At 38.8% G+C, this 21,481-nt stretch overlaps 1 protein-coding gene across 1 annotated transcript in view; it reads right to left on the reverse strand.

The window, feature by feature from the left end:
* EIF2AK3 (eukaryotic translation initiation factor 2 alpha kinase 3) overlaps window positions 1–21,481 on the reverse strand; it is a 72,630-nt gene that overhangs the window by 41,013 nt on the left and 10,136 nt on the right. The window contains exon 2 of the mRNA XM_087820687.1: window positions 18,321–18,450. Coding sequence (XP_087676813.1) covers window positions 18,321–18,450 — 130 coding nt within the window. The remainder of the gene's footprint in view (window positions 1–18,320; window positions 18,451–21,481) is intronic.

Below are 21,481 nucleotides of genomic sequence, written 5' to 3' on the forward strand. Positions count from 1 at the left end.
GAAATTTCCTCTCTCACCTCTCATTACTTACAGATTACTCTCCGGAGTCAGAGTTAAGCTTGTTATGACACTATTCAAAAATTCAAAGTTCTCTATTTTCTTATTAAAGACCCCAAATCCTAAGTCTGGCATTCAGAAGTCCTCTAAACATGACCTCGAACAACTTACTCCTCCTTGTCTTCACCTTTCCCCACATGGGCGAAATCAGGCATCACTGCTTAAGCATGATATTTATTGTCGCTTTTATTGCTCAGTTTTTGACAAACTGTCAATGCCATTTCTTCTCCCCGGTACGCCTTCCTGTACCAACACTCACTGAAGTTCTATTTGGACATCAAGCTAGCATCACTTATGTTTGCTCTGAAATCCAAGAAAATGTTGCAGTGCCAACGTGATGACAAAACTCTTCCCATTCCTTAATACTGTATCTAACTTACTGCTGTAATTATAAACTGAGACACTACTGCATCCTCAAAAATTGCTTGTTTGTACCTCTAAGAAATATTTACCAGGTATGCTAAAGATTTTACAGTTGTTTATATAGTGGCTATAAAAGTAATGCACTCAAATCTAATGCCCAGATTTTATTACCTAATTCTGTTCCCCACCAAAGGAACCCAAGGCTTCTCAGAGAAATGGCTGATCCCAGGGCTGGGGCAGGGTAGGTACAAGATCACCCTTTAACATCTTATTTTCTAGAAAGCAAGGATGTAATTAAAAAAAAAAAAAAAAAAAAAGATGGGACCACATCTGGAAGAGTTTAAGTACCAAAATAATTAAGTACTGAATTATAAAGCATTGAAAAAAGGAATTCATGAATCCACACTGACAACAAATAGATAAAATAAATAACATATGGGGAGAAAGGGTGGGCTCCTTTGCAATAAAATGTCAAGTTTCTACTGGTAAATATGAAGGGAGGGCTGAAACTGGGAAAATTAGCATTTTGTAACCATCACAGTAAAGCCTAAATAGGCAAAAATCAGCAATGGTGTTAAATCTAGGCGAAAATTTTTATGAGAAGCAGGATATTTGAATGGTGTTAAAGTATTCCCCAGAGACTGTTTATTAGTTACAAGAATTTTTTAAAAAACAGTAATTATATAGGGAAGAATTCAGACAATACCTTGACTAGTGACCAAAATTAATAACATCCCTGAATGATAAACTGATGCCCTAAGGGGGGGACAATATCACCTATGCAGCAGCCTCGCCAAGAGCACAGCTGCATCTAATCACAAGAAACACCAGACAAGCACAGGAGGAGGAAATTCTAATTCTTAAAGGGCCGAGAGACTGTATTCTTCAAAAATGTCAATGTCATGAAAGACAAAGTCTGTGGAAAATCCAGATTAGAAGAGGCTGACATGACAAGATGCTGTACTGGGACAAAGGATGCTACACAAGGCGTCATTAGTTCCACTGATTAAATTGAAACATGAATGGTAGATTAAAGTATCCATATACATTTATGAGGTTGACAGCTGTACTGTGATTACGTAAGACAATATCTCTATTAGGAAGTATTTAGGAGTAAAGGGCCATGATGGATATTTATTTTCAAATGTTTCAGGAAAAAAGTATGTACAAGGGGTTGGGGGAGGGGGGGAGAGAAAGAGAGGCACTCAGATGATAAAGCAACAGGAAGTTTGGGTAGATAAATCTGGGTATATAGGGGTTGGGGGGTATCACTTTTATTTGGGCAATTTTTTGCAGTTTGAAGTTATTTCCAAATAGGAGGTTAAAAAGAAACGAAACATACGAGTCTTGCAGGAACTCTGTAATTAAAGCCAGACAGCTATGCCATTGAATCAAAGCTCATCAAAATGCTGGTTATTTAAAGATCTGCAATTATTACTTATTTGCCTATTTATATTTACTTATTTATAGTTCTTGATAATAATAAACAGATTTTATTTTCAAAAAATTTAAACTTCTCTTTTTATGTTTTGTAGAATGTCCAACTTGAAGTTGCCACTAAGAAGAGATATGGGGGAGCAGAGATTAACCAAAGAAGTTACATGCATATATGCATAACCCATGGACACAGACAACAGTGCTGTGAAGGCCTGGGGGAGGCGGGGCGGGGTGAGAGGGTCAATGGGGAAAAAAAGGGACATCTGTAATACTTTCAACAATAAAGATAATTGTTTAAAAAAAGAACAGGTAGAGGTCAAAGTATGTATACCCTATGATAGCAATCCATAGTATTTAGCCAATATGACCTCCCACTTTGAGTTACATATGTTAGAAAATCAAGTATTTCGTGTTCTCTACCTTCCATATTGTGTTACGTATTCTATATACCGTATTTACCAGCACAGTAAATGCAAATTATGATGACGTTAAAAGACTAAGCATTTCAGGCCGTGCAGCCCCGTGGACAGTGGCGTTAGTTGAGCACACACAGGAAAAGCAGGCGAGCATCACTAAAGGGAGAGGAGTGAATGGGTCTGCAGCACAAAGATCACATTTGTTTTGACTTCTTTCTTCTTCCATTAACAACCTCTTTTCCCTTAAAGCAGTAGCAGGTCCTTAGGGAACACAATGGCCCCTAATTAACACACACACACACACACACACACACACACACACACACACACAAAATCCCAAAACTAGCAAGCTAATAATATGGAATAAAATTCATCATTGCTTTAAAGATGATCTCTATTCCTTGTACGCAAAAGAAAACAGCCAAGATTTTATATGACAGACCATAGTGTGAAAAACTGGCTTACTTGAAACACTCAATCTTCAACAGCATTAATTCAATGAGAAAGGTAGAAAACCCAAACCCACAACAGAAAAGCATTATGATTCAATGGTGATTCATCATGTATTTCTGGGTTATGATTTTAAAAGTTCACCCTTACATCGCTCTTCTTCCCTGATTGGCCGCTTATGAGTCATACAGGTCGCTGCTAACCTTTGCACCAATCTTTGTGAGTCCTGCAGGCTGCATATGTGAGAGCAGATGGTGCTTTTCCTTGAGAGCCACAGGAAGCAGTCTAGGCATTCAGTTCAGGTACAGAGATGACATCACCCCTCACAAGAGCATTACCTCACCTCCCAGCATAGGAATGAGTCACCCAGATAGTCAGCTGCAAATCTCTTGGTGGAACAAATGTAGGTTACCCTGATGCGTTTTCACATTCCACCGATTGGCCTCTGTAAGTAGCAATCTGTTCTGATTCACTGCTCTGCATCTCAAACTAACTGTGCAACTTGCTTCCCCCCTTCAGTCACTTTTCAGAATACAAATTCTTGTTTTTTTGTGAGTTTCCCCCCTCTATTTGTTTTTTCTGTTCATAATTTTAAAGTAAGAGGTTTGTCACATTGGCTAGCAAACTAGTACCAAAGGCCCAACAAGGTCTTCATCCATGCAGTCACAAAGCACTTTGTTAAAGAAACTGAATTTCTGTTTCTGAACAAAATTTAAATGGCATAATGAATCTCCGTGGGACATGCAATCAGGGACTGCTATTTGAAATCAGAATGTGAAAATAAGAACTCTTATTTTCAAGTGGCAGAAGGAATTTCAACTGAGAAAATGCAGAAAGTACTAGTACTAAAACGACTACAACCAGCAATAAAAACAAACATTCCTCTAACTATATGAAAAAATATTTTTTTCAGTTGGTTCTCCCCTCCTTTCTATGCAACCACCTCCTCCCAACCCATATACCATCCACATATACACTTTTCTGGGTATATGCAACTTTATGTTAACTTACAAAAATTTTGAAACATACAAAAATAAAATATAATAAAACTTTTATTTATTTATTTTTAATCCTTACCTGAGGACACTTTTTCATTGACTTTTAGAGAGAGAAGACAGGAGGGAGGAATTTGAGAGAGGGAGAGAAGGAGAAGGGGGAGGGGAGAGAGAGAGAAGCATGGATATGAGAGAGAAACATCGAGGCTGCCTCCCGAAAGCACCTGGACTGGGGCCAGGAATTGAACCCGAGACCTTTGGTGTACAGGACTACACTCCTACCAACTGAGCCACACCGGCCAGGGCATAATAAATATCTTAATAAAAATAAAAATATAATAAACCCCCATGTATCTATCACCCAGTTTCAACATTATCAACATTTTGCTAATTGTTTCAACTCCTCTCCCCCTACCGATATACTTGTTTACTAGAGTATTTTATTTAAAGTAAATCCCAAACATCATGTTGTTTCCCCTATAAATACTTCATTGCTGAGAAATAACTATATGCCAACATTACATATAACAGAGTTGACAGTAATTTTCCCCTCTTAAGAACCCTTTCCACTCCCTTTCCGTGCGCCGATTTACCTGAGAAACCAGATTTAGTTCTCTTTAGAATGTCCCGAAGTCTAGATTTTGCATGTCATTTAACTGGTTCCTTTATCCACAGTATTTGCTGAAAAGTGTCATCGGCCCTGGAACTTTGAAATGACGCAGGTTCGATTTTTTTGACAAGACTACTTCATAGAAGGTGCTGTAAACTTCCTATCATGTTAGAGGTCAACAAACTATAGCCCATGTGTTCCGGTAAATAAAGTTTCACTGGAACACAGTCACACTCACTCATTTACGTGTTGTCTATGACTGCTTTCCCACTACACCTACAGAGATCCTGTGGCCCACAAAGCCCAAGATGCTTACTACCTAGCCCTTTACAGAAACGTCTGCCAATCCCTGTGTCATGTCAGACATGTCACTATTAGTGAGTGCATTCAGGGAGTCGGCGTGATCCCTGTTTTAAAGTGTTCCACCAACTTTTCATCATTTTAGCATCAATTGATGATTACTAGTTCAAGAAAGGGGATAAAGTATTGATTTCTATCATTCTTTCTACATTTATTAGCTAGACTTTTTCGGTAAAGAACTTTCCCTCATTCGACTCTGGAAGCTGGATTTGTATTTTCTCAAGTAGTGACTCAGACATGAAATACTTTCAAATCCAAAAGGCTATACCCAGTGTATTCCTACCAAGAGAGAGGAAAGGCACACACTGACCCTGGTGGGTAAGAGGCCAAGTCCTGAGTACAAGCCAGGAAGCAGTGGGAGTTAAAAGGTTTTGCAAACCGAGATGGGTACGGCAATAGCAGGCACCCAACAGATGGAATGGAGGCGTGTCCACAGCAAGATGACCACACCCCATCCCACCCCACCCCTGGGTCCCTGACTCCACCAGCCACTCGCTATGTAACCTGGAGTAAAACTAACATTTACTGTTTTACAAAATTCCTCACATTAACTTATTGTACTTGATCTTCAAAATCACTCCATACCTTCTTTAAAAGGTGTGTCTTTTGGTCCCCAAACTACTGACTTCTGTCACTTTGGTGATACGTTGGCCTGCTGCTTTTTCCCACTCCTTTCCCTGTCCCCAGTTCCTCTCCAGTCAGACAGACAGGATTTATGACATCCTCTGCTGTGAGACTTTCAGTGAGATGGATGAATGAATGAATCAAAGGGTGATTTCAGTGAGGCATTTGCATTATAAGTCAGTTATATCTAAATGTGGAAGTATTTATATTTATAAGCATTTATAAAGTATTCACACACCAACATGCTATCTACATGATATGTATTTGAGAAATTATTCTTGATAAAGTACATTAAGAATTATAATTATTAGTACAGAAAACACAAATACATTGGTAAGTATTGAGATATTTAAAAATAAAATAAATAAAATAATAAAATATTGGAAAGCAAGAAATAAGTCCAAAGATCTAGGATTCAATCTCACCTTTACTACATCAGACAAATTTCTGAACCATGAGTCCAAATTTTCTCATCTGAAAAATGGGGGTTAATAGGATATTTACTTTATAAGGCTATGTTAAGAATTAAATAAGAATGGGTTTGCCATAGCTCGGCAAACTATAAAGCGTTGTTATGCTGATGTAATAACCCAAGACTGCTATTTTGAACCTCTAATGTAATTCATGTGTGTGTATACCATATATGTGTATATGTATGTATATGGTATATATATGCTTACTTAAGAAAAAGTGTTAAAAACAAAAATATATAAATTCATCATAAGACTTCTTTTATTTTCTATAAGAAAACTTCAGAAAATAACTACAGTTTATTAACACCAAATTTCAAAAATTTCAAAAGCAGCTTGTAGAATTCAAATAGCTGCTCCAAAAGTAAATTCAAGAAGTGAATAGAAAGCTTAACTATGCCACAGTGATTATTTCTTTCCCAACCCTGGATCCACAACATCCATTTAAAAACAAATCCTCAAAACTAAACAAAGATGAATTCAACATAAGAATTAAATATATCAGGTCCTGGCCGGGTAGCTCAGTTAGTAAGAGCATCGTCCTGATATGCCAAAGTTGCAGGTTCAATTCCCCGTCAGGGCACACACAAGAATTAACCAATGAATGCATAAATAAGTGGGATTACAAATCGATGTTTCTAATCGACGTTTCTTCCTTTGTTTCCCTCTCTGTCAAAAAAAAAGTTAAGTATATTACCAGTCTTTATTTACCAGTAATCTCTATCAGCCCTAAAATTCTCCTTTGATTATAATACAGATGTTCTGCTGGATTGTAAAGAACTTACTTATCATAAAAATAAGCAACATCAAGGACAATTAACAGGCATATTTTTGTATATTTCAATTCTTCAAAAATGATGCACAATGTATACAACATAAAATGGTAACTCTTAAAAAATCAAAATGAGCAACTGACCAGACTCCTAGATGCCAGAACTACTTGTGAGTTTAAAAAAAGTTCCAACATTGTTGTGTTGAGAAAATACTTTATTTCCCTGAAAGCATGTAAACTACCATGATGGGGAGAGTAAAGCAGGCTTATCTGCTAAAAGAACCTGTTCCTGGGAAATCACATCTCAAAGACTAAGGAAGATTATCTAATGTAAGGGTTATGAGAGCTTTCAGTAGATCTAAACATTAGTGGAAGAAGTCACCTTGTGTGACATGCGTAAAAGGAAATGTAGATTTGAAATAAAAATAAATGCAGAAGAAAAAAACAAACCATCAAGTTATTTAGTATTTATTATCTCCAAAAAGTTAATTAATGCCTAAAAGCAGCGAGATACCAAATAGATAATAATTGTTTCATTCCTTCCTTAACTTACAGTTAACCTACAAAACAAAATACTTCAAGGAAAATTACCAGACTAACTTTTTAAGCATGCTTTTCACATTCACGATGAAAAACACAGATTTTAGAAACTATCTCTGCCTTTACTTAGACTAATATACATTCATAAAGTACATAAACAATGTGCATGAGAAATCAGTTTCTCAGAAAATAGGGTAAAATCAATTTCTCACTTGGTAACACACAAGCTGGAATAAATTGATTTGGTTCACAGCATTGCTTTCAGCCATGCTAAGGGATTAATAAAAGTGAATCAAAGCACTGCTTCATTTCTATAATTAAAAGAAAAGCAATTAACCGAAGCAATTATTTAAATATTGGCTGGCTACATGACTGACAGTGACTTTTCACAATAAACCGCCATCTTAAATGACAGAGCCAGGCTGAACGTGTGCTAATTAATGTACAAATGAAAAACTGCAAAATGACCCAACATCTTTCAGTATATGTTTGAGAATCATTCTTTCTAAAGATTTCTTATTGATTTTTAGAGAGAGAGGAACGGAGAGGGAGAGAGAGAGAATAACACTGATATGAGATGAGAACATGGATCAGCTGCCTCCTACCAGGGATCGAGCCCGCAACCCAGGCATGTGTGCTGACCAGGAATCGAACCAGCAATCTTTCAGTGCATGGGGTGATGCCAACCAACTGAGCCACACTGGCCAAGGCATAAGTTTGAGAATCTTTAAAAACCATTACAGATCTTCTTTTAATCAAGCAATACTCAAAAGGGTCTACTAATGGACTCTTTGGGAACCATGAATCGGTAACCATGAAAAGTGTACTCTTCCCAGAGGCTCCCCAAGCCCTGAAGGCCCTTCTTAATGAATGCAGCCTGATGGGGTGGGGAAGACGTTGGAGAGCTCCAGCTTCATGGTTGTCTGTTTCTGCACCTGTCTGAAACAGAAAGGCAGTGTCCCTTGGAGAGGAACAAGCCTAAAATAGAACAAAACCCCAAACTCTAACTATAGACTTATAACAGTTGTTTTTCTTTTTAAGAGGGAAAAAAAGGGCATTTTAACAGAAAACCGAAACAAAAAACAAATAGATCTCTAAATAACAGAAAGATAAAGATATCTGTCTAAGGACAAACTAGTTATATATACACAATTATAATATGAATTCTAAATAAATATAAGAAAGGTCTTTGTATTTATGAATGTGTTCCAAGATATAGAGAAGTAAACAGTTCAAGGATATTGTATCTACTTAGATAGATTTGGTAAAGTGTGGTCCAAATGCTACCCAGAGACCTGAAAGAAAAACTACTTTAAATAAAATTTAAGACAATGAGTAACCACAGCCAAATCTCCTAAATGCTTTTTCAAGCTTGAATCTGCATATAAATTACCAGAGGAAAGCAAATCAGGTTTTATCTCAGGTGGTCCTTCTGAAAATTAAAAACAAAATTCTTAGCTACTAACAAAAGTACTGTGCTTAAAAACTGGGGCACATCTGTTAAAGTTAACAGAGTACACCTTAGGTCAGCAATTTTCAACAATTTTCATCTCATGGCACACATAAACAATTACTAAAATTCTGCAACACACCAAAAATATATTTTTTGCCAATCTGACAGAAAAATTGGTATAATTTTTTTTTTTTTTTAAATATATCTTTATTGATTTCAGAGAGAGGAAAGAAGAGGGAGGGAGAGAGAGAGATAGAAACATCCATGGTGAGAGAGTCATTGATTGAGCCCACAACCCGGGAATGTGCCCTGACCGGAAATCGAACCCTGATCACCTGGATCCTAGGTCAACCCTCAACTGCTGAGCCACGCCAGGATGGGCAAAATTGGTATAATTTTGATTCATTCACACCAGACAGCTATTGTTCTGTTGGCTGCTGTCATTTTTCTATTTGACAATCTCAGGGAAAAGAGATCACTGCCCCTGACTAAATAGTCAGGTATTGCATGTTTTAAAATTCTTGTGGCACATGGGTTGAAAATCGCTGCCTTAGGTTTATCATTTATTCTAAAACACACACACACACACACACACACACACACACACACACACACACACACACACAGAGTTTTAGCTTGGTTTATACCTGTATCCTTTTGAGGAAGTTTGCAAATACCAACTTAAGAGGAAAAAATGGCAAATCAGATCTATGTCCCAAGGCAACTCGACCTTCCTGCAATATACAATCCATTCTAAATATAATGTAAAACACTTGTGCTTAATAGAACCATCAATCTCTGTCATCCTCTGGAAACTTTTAATAAAAACTTATCTTTATTGTTGAAAGTATTACAGATATCCCCCCCCCCCAATGATCCCCTCCACCCGGCATCTGCCCAACCCCCCAAGGCCTTCACCACACTATTGTCTGTGTCCATGGGTTATGCACATATGCATATAAGGGAACTTATCTTTTTATTGACATAATCAAAACACCATTAAAGCAACATGCTACACTGTTTTGGATGCCTTTTGGATCAGAAAAGGTTATGAACAACATCAGAGCAGGCAACAAGGCAATGAGATATGCACCTAATGACAATTTCTAATGAATTTCTACTTTACTTTTTAAAGAATCCTTAAATGTAGTAAAAAGGGAAGTTCCAAAATCCCTCTAGATAACTTATTTGGGTGTTCATGTATTTGATGGTACCTGATTCCTAAAGTTAAAACAATCTTTAGAGAATTAGCCCAACCATATAATTTTACAGAGAAGGAAATTAAAGATGAACAGCCAGGTCATAAGCCAGTTACTGGCTGCTGTCATTGGAACTCAAGCTCCTGAGCCCTAGTTCCTCCTAAAAAGTTCCTGCATTGCTTTGTTATTCTGCAAACATGCATGCAATCCCTAACCAATCCCTCTATCACTGAGAACTGGAAGTTATGATACAGGCTATACATCCCTTTACCCTTCGGCTTCCCATTAGATTAGTAACTGCTGCAGAGAGAATATATTTTCTCTGGCCTCTGGATTTTTAAAAAAAAAAAAAATCTTTATTGATTTCAGAGAGAGGAAAGGAGAGGGAGAGAGAGAGAGAGAGAGAGAAACATCAGTGATGAGAGAGTCATTGATCGGCTGCCTCCTGCAAGCCCCCGACTGGGGATCGAGCCCGAAACCCAGGCATGTGCCCTGACCAGGAATAGAAACCCGATTGCCTGGATCCTAGGTCGATGCTCAACCGCTGAGCCACGCCCGGCCGGGCTGGCCTCTGGATTTGGTGGGTTTCAGCTTCATCCCACTCTTGATGAAAGCATGGAGGAACTGACATTCTAATACAGGAGTCCCCACATGACGCCATGGGTCTACTTCTTGTCACCTGGGTGGCAACTGCTGCATCTCCACACCGGTTCCTCTGCCTGCTGCACCCAGCCCTCCTCCTCACACTACCCTTTGCACCAAAGGCTGGCCTTCAGACAGACAAAGTCAACCCTTTAACCGTTTCTCACAAAAAGTTAGAGACCTTCCTAAAATATTGTATCAGATGCATTCAGAAAGTTAATACTCTATGCATCCACTTCAGAGCATTCCAGATAGTTTCTGATCCTCTTTTTGTGGGATTTTGTCCAACTTCTGAACACAACTTCTAGATGCTGAGCAACACACACCTTGCGAATAACAGATGACTCAAGCTCACAGTATATTCCTCTCCTTGTTAACATGTTTATAACCGTACAAATCTTTTTACCATTTCTATTACATACCACTCAGCAATTGTCAGTGTGGTCTGCTTTCAGAGACGCCGAAGGCCAAGTAGTTTTCACTACGGTGTCCTCTGCCTTTTTCCTGAGGGGACATCTGTACAGTGCAAAAGCAACGGGGACGAAACTGCTGTCGCCTTGGCGCAAATCAAGCCCAAACTAGTGGTCCTCGAGTTCTCCACGGCCACATGCGCGGCAGGAAGGAAGACAAAGCCAGGGTCACTCAGAAGGCCCTGGCAAAGCGGTAACAATGCGCAGCTGCATCAAACTGTGACCCGGACACTGCACTATTCTGCCAACTGCTTCGGAGTCCGCACTGCACTGGGCCACGCCCCCAGCGCCGGCCACGCCCCCAGCGCGGACCTTGAGGAAAAAGCACGTGCTCCACTGAGCCTGGAGCTGAATCGGCAGTTCTGTTCACCGAGCTCCATTTTCACTTGAAGATTTGAGAGGAAAACTATGGTTATGAGATTTTGATTTTTCATACACATTTTCTCAAACTGAATCACTTCAAAGAAAACATTTGTGATAAAATTGAAATTTTAACAAAAACTATTATTTTGGAAAACCTGTTTCTACCAGTGTGAGCTTGACAGTTTCCCAGTACTTAAAGATTTTTCTAATGAGATCAACGGTGAGAGTGACAAATCTGATTTTAAAAATATTCTGTAAGGAAATATCTCAATATTTGAAAGATCTTTGTAACTCAGCAAAATCAGTATTTTCCAAAGGATGGTAGAAAACCGTGCAAGACACACTAATGGATGTTAACGCAACAGAGTACAAAATGTTCATTAATATGGCCTGAGATTCCATAGTGCAACTAACCTTTAAGAAACCTTCACTTATTTGATACAGTATTAAAAAAAATGACCAAAATCAGCTGAAAAGGGTGCTAAAATACTCCTCCCTTTTCCAACTATATATGTATGTGTCTGGATTTTCTTCTTCATAAAGTTCAAGCAAAACAACAATGCAACATATTAAATGCAGAAGCAGATCCAAAAATCCAATAATCTTCTACAAAACCAGAAACTGAACCGATTTGCAAACATGTAAAACAATGCCACTTTTTTCATTAATTTTTTTTGTATTGGAAAATATAGTTATTCTTTATAAAAATATGTTGTTTATGTTATCATACAATGGGCCCATTGGTCTTTTTAATGAATTAATAAGTCTTTTTAAAATTTATGTTTTAATTTTTAATGTGGTTTAAGTATAGACAGATATACTCTGGGGGATAAGAAGCTCTTTGGAGTCCTGAATAATTTTTAAGAATGCAAAGGGAGACCATAATGTTTGAGACCACTGTATACAAGGAGAACAGCATGGACAAGATGGGGGAAGGTCTCCAGAGCAGGTGGGATGGGTGCAGTCAGGCAAGCCTGAGCTCAATCCCAGCTTTATCACCTAGTCTGTTTGCGACTCCAAGCAATTAATTTCTCTGAGCTTCCATTTCCCCTTCTACAAAATGAGACCAACACATCAACCTCAGGAGAATCAGTGAGGATTACACGACTGTACATGTCAAGTACATCACATGTGTATTACAATGCTGGGAACAATGCTGTTGTCACTAACGTATCTACAAGGTAAACACAGTCTCAAGAAATGCTCCAACAAACCCAGGGCAGCAGTAAAATGTAGTAAACTTATCATGCTATCACAAATGGTGCAATAAGTTTAGATTCTTTTTTTCCTATAAAGTAGAAAATTTAAATCTAGATAATGCAAAGAGGTCTCAGTATTCTTCTCCTGCAAGGAAGAGAGCCAATGAGCTTTTCATTTATTGTGCAAAGGTGCCACAGTGAAACTTTGAACATGCGCGCACTTCAGCATTTCAAAGCATTCTATACACAGGATCTAGGGTTAGGGGTAGATAGGAAGGATATTTAAAACAAGAGAACCCTAATAAACCACAGAAAATGTAAGGAATACTGATGATGAGAAAGCTTAACTGTAGTTTAAAAATCAGCTAATATGGAAGTGTGTCCAAATGCTGGCATAGGAAGATATTGAGTTCACCTTCTCCCAAGAGCACATCAAATGTACACCTATGTTTAGAGCAATTCTTAAGACAACTGAGAGCCAACTGAACAGCTTCTGCACAACAAACAGGACAGACTGCATAGAGAAGGCTAGGAAACCGCGAGAGCTCTACAGGAGCAGAAGACACTCTCCAGGCCAGGAGAAACTGGTGAGCACCACTGTTAATGTTTCCTCTGCACATGGATAGTAGGTGAGAACTCTATCCACAGTCTCTTGCCAACCTGCAGGGCCACTGTAGTACCTCCTCAGCCAACCTTCCCAGGGGTAGATCCAGCACGAACAGGAGGTAACCATAGTGCATATACAAGGGGCTCCTCCACCTAGAGATTGATCCAGTGGTACAGGAGGGCACTGCAGCACATACTCACTGGGCTGCAAGCACAGAGGTATCCCTGGCCTACAGAGGGCAGAGAACTAGCAAAGAGCAACAGAGCATGCACACAGGGCTGTCCCATCCAGAGAAAGTGCGGAGCTAGTAGGGTAGTGAGGTGTACACACTCAGAGTAGTCCCGCTCTGACCCAGCACAGGCAACAGACAAAGCAATAGGGCATGCTGAGCACATCGCGCAGACCCGCCTGGGCAATCAAGTGTGCACACACCAGGCTACCCCAACCAGAACCCATACCTTCAGACCAGGTGACACACCAGGCACCACACATGCCCACCCCAACTACATCTGGCCTGCCAAAAACACACAGAGGCCACTTTTTCAAAATTGGGAGAGAGAGCTATCTCATCTAATTTATAGTAATGAACAGAGAAAGTCAAACAAAATGGGAAGACAGAAGAATAAGCCCCAAACAAAGGAATAAGAAAAAAAAGAAAAACAATAATAAGACAAAGATAAGTAATCTACCTAATAAAGAATTCAAGAAACAGTCACAGGGATGCTCAACAATGGAGTAGAGTGGAGGAACTCAGAGGGCACTTCAATGAAGAGGTAGAAAATGTAAGAAAGAACCAATCAGAGATGAGGAATACAATAACTGAATAAATAATACATCAGTACAAACCGACAGTATATTGGTTAATATAGAAGGGATTAGCTGCCTGGATGACAGGATAGTGGAAATCACCAAATCAGAAGAACAAAGTGAAAAAATAATTTTAAGAAATCAGGATAGTATAAGGGACCTTTGGGATAATATCAAGCATTCAAACATTCACGGATTCCAGAAGAAGAGAGAAACGGGCAGAAAGTATGCTTGAACAAACAATGGATGACAACTTTCCTTATCTAGGGAAGGAAACAGAAATCCAGGTCCAGAGTTCCAAACAAAACGAACCCAAAGGTGCCCACACCAAGATACACTGTAATTAAAATGGCAAATGTTAAGGACATAGAGACAATTCTGAGGCAGCAAGAAAAAAAAGTCACATACAAGTGAAATACCATAAGGCTATGGACTGATTTCTCAGAAGAAACTTTACAGGTCAGAAGGGAGTGGCAGGAAATAATTAAAGATTTGAAAGAAAAAAACCTACAATCTAGAATACAATATCCGACAAGGTTATTATTCAAAATTGAAGGAGAGATAGTTTCCCAGACAAGCAAAAACTAAAAGAGCTTACCACCATTAAACCAGCTTTACAAGAACTATCAAAGGGTCTTATTTGTGCAGAAAAGACAAGACCAGAAATAAGAAAACAGAGGAAAGAAAAAGTTGAACTGGTAAAGGCAAATACACAGCACAATGAAGCAACCACTTAAAAAGCTAAAATGAAAGTTAAAAAACAAAAGTAGCAAAGTTAACTATAACTATAAAAAATAGGTACACGAAACAAAATGTAGTGCAAATTAGAATGTCTTTCAACTTAAATGCCTATCAGCTAAAAACAGACTGCTATAGATATAAATAGATATATGGACCTCATGGTAACCATAAACCAAACACACTAAGAAAAATACACAAAAAAGAAAAAGAAAGAAACCCAATCAAAACATTAAAGAAAACCAGCAAATCAAAAGGAAAGAGATCAAATGAAGAAGAAAGTAACAGAGAGAACAACAAAAACAACCAAAAAATATTTAACAAAATGGCAATAAGCACATACCTATCTATAGTTACTTTAAATGTAAATGGTCTAAACGCTCCAATCAAAAGAGAGAGGGTGACAGAATTTATATTGTTAAAATAACCATACTACCAAAAGCAAGATACAGACCCAATGCAATCCCATCAAAATACCAATGACATTCTTCTCAGAACTGGACCATTCTCTTATACCATATACAAAAATAAACTCAAAATGGATTAAAGACTTAAATATAAGCCCTAAAATCACAAAATACCTACAATAAAACATAGGTACTAAACTACTTGAAATCAGGGAAACAAATGCAAAAATAAACAAATAGGACTTCATCAAACTAAAAAGTTTCTGCAAAGCAAAGAAAATGATCCATATAACAAAAAGACAACCTGCTGAATGGGAGAATACATGTGCAAATGATACAGGGTGCCCCCCAAAATGTACACAGACTTTAATAGCTGTTAGCTCAATTTTGAAAATGAAATGTATTTTAATAAACACTGCCTTTATAATTCTTCAGAATGCATGTATACATTTTTGGGGACACACTATATATCTGATAATGGGATATCCAAAATATATTAAGAAACTCATACAACTCAATTAAAAAAATACACAATTCAATTAAAAACTGGGTAGAAGACATGAAGAGACATTTCTACAAAGAAGATATACAACAGACATATGAAAAGATGGCCAATGTCACTAATCATCAGGAAATGCAAATCAAAGTCACAATGAGATATCACCTCACACCTGTTAGATTGGTTATCATCAAAAAGTCAACAAATTACATGTATTAATGAGGATGTGGAGAAAATTTGCAATGTTGGGGGAATGCAAATTGGTACAGCCACTGTGGAATACAGTATGGATATTCCTCAAAACCCTAAAAATAGATCTACCATATGACCCAGCAATTCTACTTCTGGATGTACACCCAAAGAAAATAAAAATACTAATTTGAAAAGATATATGCACCCTTATGTTTATTACAGCATTATTTACAACAGCCAACAGATAGAAGTAACCTAGGTGTCCATCGCTAGATGACTGGATAAAGAAGATGTGGTGCAATTATACAATATACAAATATACAATACTACATAGCAATAAAAGAAGATGAAACCTTTCCATTTGCAACAACATGGATAGACCTAGAGGGTATCATGCTACGTGAAATAAATAAGTGAGCCAGAGAATGACAAATACAGTATGGTTTCACTTACATGTGGAATCTAAAACACAACAACACAAAACAAAACAAACAAGCAAGTACAACAACATCAAAACAGGCTCATACAAACAGAGGTCAAAGGATGGTTACCAGAGGGGGAGAGGTGGGAAATGGGTGAGAAAGGTGAAGCAGAATATTGTGATAAATTTTGCACAGTGACAGGTGATTACTAGAATTAGAGGGGTGATCACATTGTAAGGTATAAAAATGTTGAATCACTATATTGTATACCTGAAATTAATATAATATTATATACCAACTATAGTTAAAATTTTTTAAAATTTAATTAAAAAACCCAGCTAATATAAATGGTATTTGTAAACAATCCTTCAAGTACGATTAGCTGCTTATAATTTAAATAAACTACAGCATTCAGGCTAGTACAACTATTTGTACTCTATTTTGTCATACCATGCAATGTATCTTTCGTGCACGTATATTTTACTTTGCAAACACATGCTTTGCACCACTGCAGCACACTGTAATATTACCTCAGATGTAAACAGCTTATAATCTTCTGACTTTGCTGATCCTTTCTGGTCTAGTTTAAAAATAAAGCAAAACGTGCATACCCAAGCATAATCCCAGCAGAACACAAACAAATAAATGTTTAGCTTGAGTAGAAATCATTTGAATATTATACCTGATTCAAAATCTTTAATGTAGTTTTTAATCAAATTACTACTTGTACTAATAATTCACAATACAACAGAGGTTCACTATTCTGAACAGATAGTTTCATCATACTGTCCAATAAATAGTAGGCACTCGGAAAGTCTAGTCAGGGCTTAGCACACAGCAAATGTGGAGGTCAGACACTGCCCTCTCCCTAAATACTTGCCTGGGTGCCCCAGGAAAAGTCCAGGCTTGGTTTACTGGAGAGCAGGTGGGTCACTCAGCAGCAGTTTTCCCATCAGAAAATTCCTTCACCACTAATCAGTCATTCTCAAGTCTCTCATGTTAGGTTCTGGGTTTTTCAAACTTCATACCAGCTAAGAAACCTTTTGAAAGGGAAAGACTGATGATGACAGAAAAATAGAGTGCCCCGGGGAGTGTCCCAAAGGAACAACTTGGTAAGGTAGGAGGCTGAGGGTACTCTGGCAAACAAATGTGACTGCTTTCATGTCAGCAGTCACAACTCGAAAGATGGACTAATTTAAATGATTTAAAAGAGAATAAAGCTCCAAGAAAGGACAGAGATTTAATCCATCAGACCCAACACTAAAGATGAGGAAAACATCTCATTTACTCACTCCCTAACCTCATAAAGGCAGGCAGTGTCCTTCCTTCCTTGACGACGACACTAAAGCTTGGAGGGACTAAGCCACCCACCCACATCTCAGAGTCCTGTGGCAGAGTAGTTTTGGAAGCAAGGTCTCTTTTTTTACAAATAATCAAATTTGTCTAAAATTACATTCCAAAAAAATGTCAGATGAATTATGCTTACAATAAGGATGTACACTTGAGGGAAAATGTAGAGAAAGAATCACTTATGAGGTTTTGCAGTATGTACAGGGTAGGGCAAAGGTAGGTTTACAGTTGTTCATATGGAAAAGAATGCAATAATTAATAAATAACACAAGCATAAACTCTGGCACTGGCTGGTGTTGCTCAGTGGTTACAGTGTCAGCCTGCCCACTGAAAGGTGGAGGGTTCGATTCCTGGTCAAGGGCACATGCCTGGGTTGCAGGAGGCAACCAATCAATGTGTCTCTCTTACATCAATGTTCCAAAAAAAAGAGTAAACTGTATTTCCAGTACTCACAATTAAACCTACTTTGCCCCCACACTGTATTTCTAACTATTAAAGCACAGTTAAGTTACTTATATTTGTTTTATTATTTAGGGACTACACAATAATAACTAATGATCATGTTATAGCTCAGACAATGAGCTATAATGATATAGCAGATAGTATCCTTAGTTACTCATTTATATGATTAATTTATTTAATGTCCAAAACAACCCTAAGAAGTAGGTGAGTAACATCACCTACCTCATTACAAGAGGAGAACTGAGAACAGAAACATTAAGTAATTGCCCCAAGGAGACACAGTTAGCAAGAGGCAGACAGGCCCCACACCCAGGCAATGGGGCCCTGAGCCCCAGCTCTAAAAGCAAATACACAGTATTAATATCAGCAACTGCTCATTACAACTGAGTTTTTCTGTTAAATGTCAACATTCTTACCTCTGGTTTGCTAAGGCTGGATGAAACCAAGGAGCCGGATCCCACGTCCAAATCCCACTGCTTTTTACCACGATTCTCTGGATCCAAGGCAGCGATTCGCCCATCTAAAGTGCTGATAATCACGAGTGATCTGTAAATTTAAAAATTAGTAGAAAAAAGTTTAAAAGCTATCTAAGATTGAGCACCTACTCCACACACTCGAAAGAAAACCAGCCCCTCCCAGGCCTCTACCAGTAGAAGCGGGACCCACCTCCTCACAACACTCACTGTCTTGCCACCACGGTCTGCCTTTAACCCTCCAGGACAATTGCACTATGTCCTTCATTTGTTTACATGACTTATGAAAAGTCCCAGACTCCTAGGTCACCCCTCATTCCCACACTCTAATCCTCATATGGAACTCAACATTCTCTGCTCTGTGCTCCTCTCCTACCTTTCCCCAAATCCTGAAGTCTTCCCTGAATGTTCACTTTCCTTCTTGCTCTAACGAAATCTGGCTTTCCCTGAGAGCACTGCTTTGGGAGCAGTAATTGTTTTCTCCATACCCTTGATCACTGGGCCTAGTGGTGGGTAGGTGTATTCCTTGTACCTCGTCACTGTTTCCAGACTACTTCCTTTCTCTCCTCTCTAAAAGTCCTCAGGATCAGATTGTTCCATCTGCCCTAGCAATTGTTTACTGACCCTTGGGTCACTAGCCCCATTCCTTGAGGATTTTAGCTCCTGGTTTACTGTCACTAATAAATTCTTTGTGTTTCCATGATTTGTCTACCTTGACTCAGCCACTCCCATGGTCAGACCCTAGTCTTTGTCATTACCAATCCCAACTTCCCTGTCTCACTGAAATTTCAAGCCTCCCACCCTCAGCCAGCAAACCCCTTTCCAGCTCACTCCCTCTACTTTCCTGACTCCAACAAACAGCTGACCCCATCAGAACCTACAAGCCATTGATCCTATTACCTACCTTCACTACCATTATGCTTTTGCTTCTTTATCCAGTTGAAATTCCAAGTCCTTCATTTTAAGCACTTCCTTTCTTACAGCCTCAACCCCTATCCCTCTCTCGCATGTCACACTTGACTGGCAGAACTCCAACCCTCGTTAAATTTAACTTTCTGCCTTTTTTCATTCTTGCATCTGTGCAGTAGAATGTGGCTGGAGAAAAACATAACCATGCTGACTGATCTCACTTTAATTATGACCACTAACCTCAGAAGGGCTATTACTGACGCTCAACAACCATATGACACTTCCCTAGTCTATCCACTTGCCCACTGTCCCAGGTTAACTATTCAATTTCTCATTTTTCCTCAAATTTCTGACACCAGCTCATGCATCGCAGGGACTGTGCTACCTATTTCTCGGAGGAAAACAGAAATAATGCAACAAGATTGATTCCCACCATCACATCTATCCATCTATCGGCACCAGGACCCATGTATTCTCCCTTCCCTCCTGTTACTGCCGGTGAACATTCCCTACTCCCACCCACCAGCACCATTTCCACTTAGGCAAGAGATCTCTCCCTCATGCATACGTGAGGACTCACCTCTACAAATCTATCCTCTTGCACTCACACCAATTATTCCCCTCTCTACCAGACCATTCCTCTCAGTACCCCAATCTGCTGTGATTTTTTCCAATGTAAAAACCAACCCAGATTACACAGCAACCACCATGCTCCCGCTCAAGCTTCCAATTCATTCCTTGCTCACTTTGGAGCAAATATCTTGAAAGAGTTGTTACATACTCTATGTGTTCAAACCTCCCTCCCCTTGTCTTCAACTATTTCTAATCAAGTTTTTGCCTCTACCACTCCACGGAAAAGGTTCTTGCTGGAGTCACCAATCACCTTCACATTGAAAAACCCCGTGGTCAGGTCTCGGTTCACTTGACCACCTAGTAGCACCTGATCAGCGACTTCTCCTGCCCGCCTGAAACACACTCTTCACGCAGTTTCCAGGACACCATACTCTCCTGGTATTTGTTTCTTATTTCTATCCGACTCTTTCATAGTTTCATTTTCCAGTTTTTCCTCATCTCTCTCCTTTCTTTTTGTTTAATGTTCAAAGTATTACAGATGTCCCTTTTTCTCCCCAGTGACCTCTTCCACCCTGCCCCCACCCCCATCTCCAGTCCCTCCCCACACTATTGTCTGTGTCCTTGGGCTGTGCATATATGCATATAAATTCTTTTATTAATCTCTCCCCCCTCCCTCACCCTCACCTTCCCTCTGAGATTGGTCAGTCTGATCCATGCTTCCATGTCATCGAATCTATTTTGTTCATCAGTTTATTAAGTTCTTTAGACTCCACATACAAGTGAGATCATGTGATATTTGTCTTTCTCTGACTGGCTTATTTCACTTAGCATAATACTCTCCAGGTCCTTCCATACTGTCCCAAATGGTACGAGATTCTTCTTCTTTACATCTGCCTAGTATTCCATGGTGTAAATGTGCCACAGCTTTTTATCCACTCATCTACTGATGGGCACTTGGGCTGTTTCCAGATCTTAGCTCTTGTAAATTGTGCTGCTATGAACATAGGGGTGCATATATTCTTTCTGATTTGTGTTTCAGGATTTTTAGAATATATTCCTAGAAGTGGGGTCACTTGGTTAAACAGCAGTTCCATTTTTAATTTTTTGAGGAAGCTCCATACTGTTTTCCATAGTGGCTGCCCCAGTCTGCATTCCCACCAGCAGTGTACTAGGGTTCCCCTTTCTCCACACCCTCATCAGCAAGAGTTGTTTGTTGACTTATTGATGGTAACCATTCTGACAGGTGTGAAGTGATGCCTCATTGTGGTTTTAATTTGCATCTCTCTGATGATTAGCCACGTTGCTCATTTTTTCCTGTCTCTTGGCCATCTGTATGTCCTCTTTGGAGAAGTGTCTATTCAGGTCCTTTCCCCATTTTTTAATTGGATTGCTTGTCTTCCTCTTGTTGAGTTGTATGAGTTTTTAGTACACTTTGGAAATCAGCCCCTTATCAGATACATACTTGGCAAATATGTTTTCCCATACCATGGGTTTCCTTTGTATTTTGAGGCTGATTTCTTTTGCTGTGCAGAAGCTTTTTAGTTTGATGTAGTCCCATTTGTTTATTTTTTCTTTAGTTTTCTTTAGTTTAGCCCTAGGAGTTGTGTCGGTGAAAATTCCAC

This window comes from Miniopterus natalensis, chromosome 9 (assembly GCF_054644295.1).
Source record: "Miniopterus natalensis isolate mMinNat1 chromosome 9, mMinNat1.hap1, whole genome shotgun sequence".
NCBI lineage: Eukaryota > Metazoa > Chordata > Mammalia > Chiroptera > Miniopteridae > Miniopterus > Miniopterus natalensis.